Here is a 3,216-nt window from a genome sequence, read left to right as displayed (position 1 = left end):
CCCATAACTAGCCTGAACCTTCCTCACTCCTTCGATATTTCCTTACCGTCGTCGTCGGTGTCGTCGTGGTGCGTAGAATTGCCTACCCACCAAACATTAGGCGAAAGCACAGGTGGTTGCCTACCTACGACAATAGTAGGCGGTAGGGGTGACATAGGCCAAATTCATCAACCTCCTCAAAGAAAATCGTTTCTCGGGCATCACCAAGTGGTCCTTCGGGTGTTACGGTCAAATTCTCGGGCGTAAACAGAAAATATATTTTAAAAATGATCCTACTTCACTGGATGAATTATTGTACTCTGAGGTCAACCCAAGTTCTTGGATCTTACGCCACCATGATTGGCCCAAATGAAAATGACATCCTTGTATTTTTATTAATGGCCAAACTATATTAGCTGCTTTATGAATAGAAGATTCAAAATCAACGTGAATTACTTCAGGATTAAAATTTAAATCAATTTTGGAACATTCGTTAATTAAGCCTCTAAATGCATTTTCATAAGCGTTACATTCTTTACTGTTAAGTAAAAAAAAAGCAAGAGGAATATAATAGTCATTCAACATACCATGAATAGTAAATAACTGTAAGTAATATTTTGTACTACAACGGAATGTACCGTCTACGGATATTTCTTTTACTAAGTTTAATGATTGTAAGTTACTAGTACACGAAAACATGATGATATTATTTATTCTATCATTAATTAGTACAAATGGTTCACCTTGAATAGTTTTTATGTTTAACAATTCGATTGTTTCATGTACTTGTTTTATATTTTTTGGTAGAGTTGGTAATATCTTTCTTCTGGCCATATAAATTCCTCTGCGTATACATGAAATATCATCAGTTGTCAAATCATCGATTCCTTAAAAAAAAAACAAATCGTTCTAAATTAATTTACTCGAAATATTTAAAATAATAAACTACTTGGCTTAGACAAATATTTTTATCATTAATATAAATTAATTAAATTAATTAATATTTTTAAAATATTTTTTAGAACCAAAGTTTTTTCATCTATCAGGTCTTTTTGTTACACCCTGTATACTATATTTACTAAATAGTTAATTTGATAATAGAATTAAAAATTACTATTCTGCTTACCGTCTCTATTTATTTGACTATGTATCAATGTTGCCGGCCTTAAAGTGATATCTTCTGTTGCTTTTCGTTTCAAATTGTTTCGAATACTTTGTCTCTTTAATAATTCAGAGGAATCCGGTTCATGACGATGATCAGTTAGTTTACTTTCATTTACTAATAACAGTGATCCACTTCTTTTAAAATAACATTTGCATTTCTTATTTGTGCAACTCCAACGCTCGACATCATTGGCCAACATTTTGTGAAAACGATACTTAAACTTATCAATAATTTTGATTTCTTTATTTTTTTCACTTATACTTTCACTAATACTTTGAGTATTCATTTTGAATTTTCAATATAAACAATAAACTTTAAAATAGGTATCTCTCGACTCTAAGGCACTTTTCGTACTAAATCGCTACGAAATCGTACATCGATAAGAGTACCAGCCTTAAGATAAAATGTTCGTAAAATCATCAAGTAAAAACCACTTCGTGTTTAAATATACCTGCACACCATTTATGACAAATATATTAGATTTAATATGTCAATTTATGGGTCACATTAACGTTTACCTACTATACAATAGGACGCAATCGGAACACGGAAAAGGTGGGCAAAAAATCGTTTACCTGCGTCTTGGACGCAATCGACAAACTCCGTCTTATTCTTGTACTCTACAGTCAGTCCTAATCCCACTATTTTTCTCCACCAGGTTTGACTGAGATGAAATCTGCACCCAATTAAAGTGGTGTCCGGGAATTATTTACTTGCAGCTTGAAGAATTCCTTTTTCAAAATCAGAAACTATATATCGTGGTTTAAATATTAAATTAATTTCCAAACATTTACTTTTCAGCGTAGACATAACAGTTCTGTACGATGATTCTTTTTTTATCTTTCAATAAACTAAGTGCAACAGTCAAAAGTTCCATCCACCAAAATAGTTTTAACACTGCACATAAATTTCAAATTACTTTCGCATGAAAATATTATTACATTGCATGATTTATCGTTGAATATTACTAGATTTTCTTTTTTCGTAGATATCACTTCGTCTTTATCCAAATAGTCATGTACGTCATCCATACATTTTGGTAACTTTGGTAATCGTTGTAATTTTCCACGATTTATATTTTTCCCTAAAAATGAATAGCTTGAAATTAAAATAGGCAGGTCCTTATATGGTACATTATAACAAGAAATGGAAAACGTTTTTAAAAAACGTTATTAAACAGAAAAAAACAAAAATAAATAAATTAATTAATAAAACGAAAACGAACATAAACAAAAAACGAAAACAAAAATCCCAAAAACTGTAAAAAATTGTATAACGAAATCAAAAATGAATAAATTTCACTTTAATCTTTAAGCCTTCTGTCTTTACATTTTAATCTTTACCAATACACTTTTAAAATTTGATAACATGTTAAATTTGAAATCAGAAATTTTAAATTTTTATATAAAATTTAAATATTAAAAATAATAAAGATTAATTAAGATTAACTAACTATTATAATTTATGAGAAATGTTGTATTAAATTTTAATATCTTAGATATTTCAACTATATTATTAATAATATTTATTTACCTATGCGAATCATGTCTCTGTCTGTGAATGTATCCAAAATATTGACATCTCTGTACGTAGTCCTGTAAGTCGGGTGCACGCAACAATACCTATAAAAAAAATTGTGACTGGATTTTAATATTTTTCATCTGCCTTTGAAATACTATACTAGGGAACTTCTATTAAATTTTCAAACTTTTTTAACCAACAAATAAAATTTTATTGATATCTATATAAAAAAAAATAAAAAAAATGGAAAATGTTATGGTGTACCTATAGAAAATGCTAATATAAACATTCAGTCGAAATTACATGTACCTACGGTCATTTGTTTAAGAGTTGCACCAAAAACAAAAATCAATTTTCTCGAAAACAGATTTTGCGTAAAAATTCCAGTTTTCCTTTAATTTTTCTTTTGTTTTTCACGGCGCTTTTGAAAACAACTGGGAAATTTTTACTTCTGACCTCCCAAAGTACCAACTAGATTCACTTTCCTATCAGAAAAGATACTGTTGAACAAAATTCAAGCATTTTTACTGTTCTAAAAGGTGATGACAGAC

The 3,216-nt window shown here is 29.4% G+C and overlaps 1 protein-coding gene across 1 annotated transcript; it reads right to left on the bottom strand.

Annotated features, from left to right (window-relative positions):
- Nucleotides 1–228: 228 nt before the first annotated feature.
- On the bottom strand, nt 229–1,430 carry LOC103309079. The gene is made up of 2 exons (XM_008183654.1): nt 1,106–1,430; nt 229–866 (listed from the first exon to the last, which is right to left on the bottom strand). The coding sequence occupies exons 1-2, from the start codon at nt 1,428–1,430 to the stop codon at nt 229–231; spliced, it is 963 nt and encodes a 320-aa protein (XP_008181876.1).
- Between the last annotated feature and the right edge of the window lie 1,786 nt (nt 1,431–3,216).

This window comes from Acyrthosiphon pisum, unplaced genomic scaffold (genome assembly GCF_005508785.2).
Source record: "Acyrthosiphon pisum isolate AL4f unplaced genomic scaffold, pea_aphid_22Mar2018_4r6ur Scaffold_21648;HRSCAF=24480, whole genome shotgun sequence".
NCBI lineage: Eukaryota > Metazoa > Arthropoda > Insecta > Hemiptera > Aphididae > Acyrthosiphon > Acyrthosiphon pisum.
The sequence above is the reverse complement of the archived record's forward strand: the minus strand, read 5'-3'. Positions and strand labels throughout refer to the sequence as shown.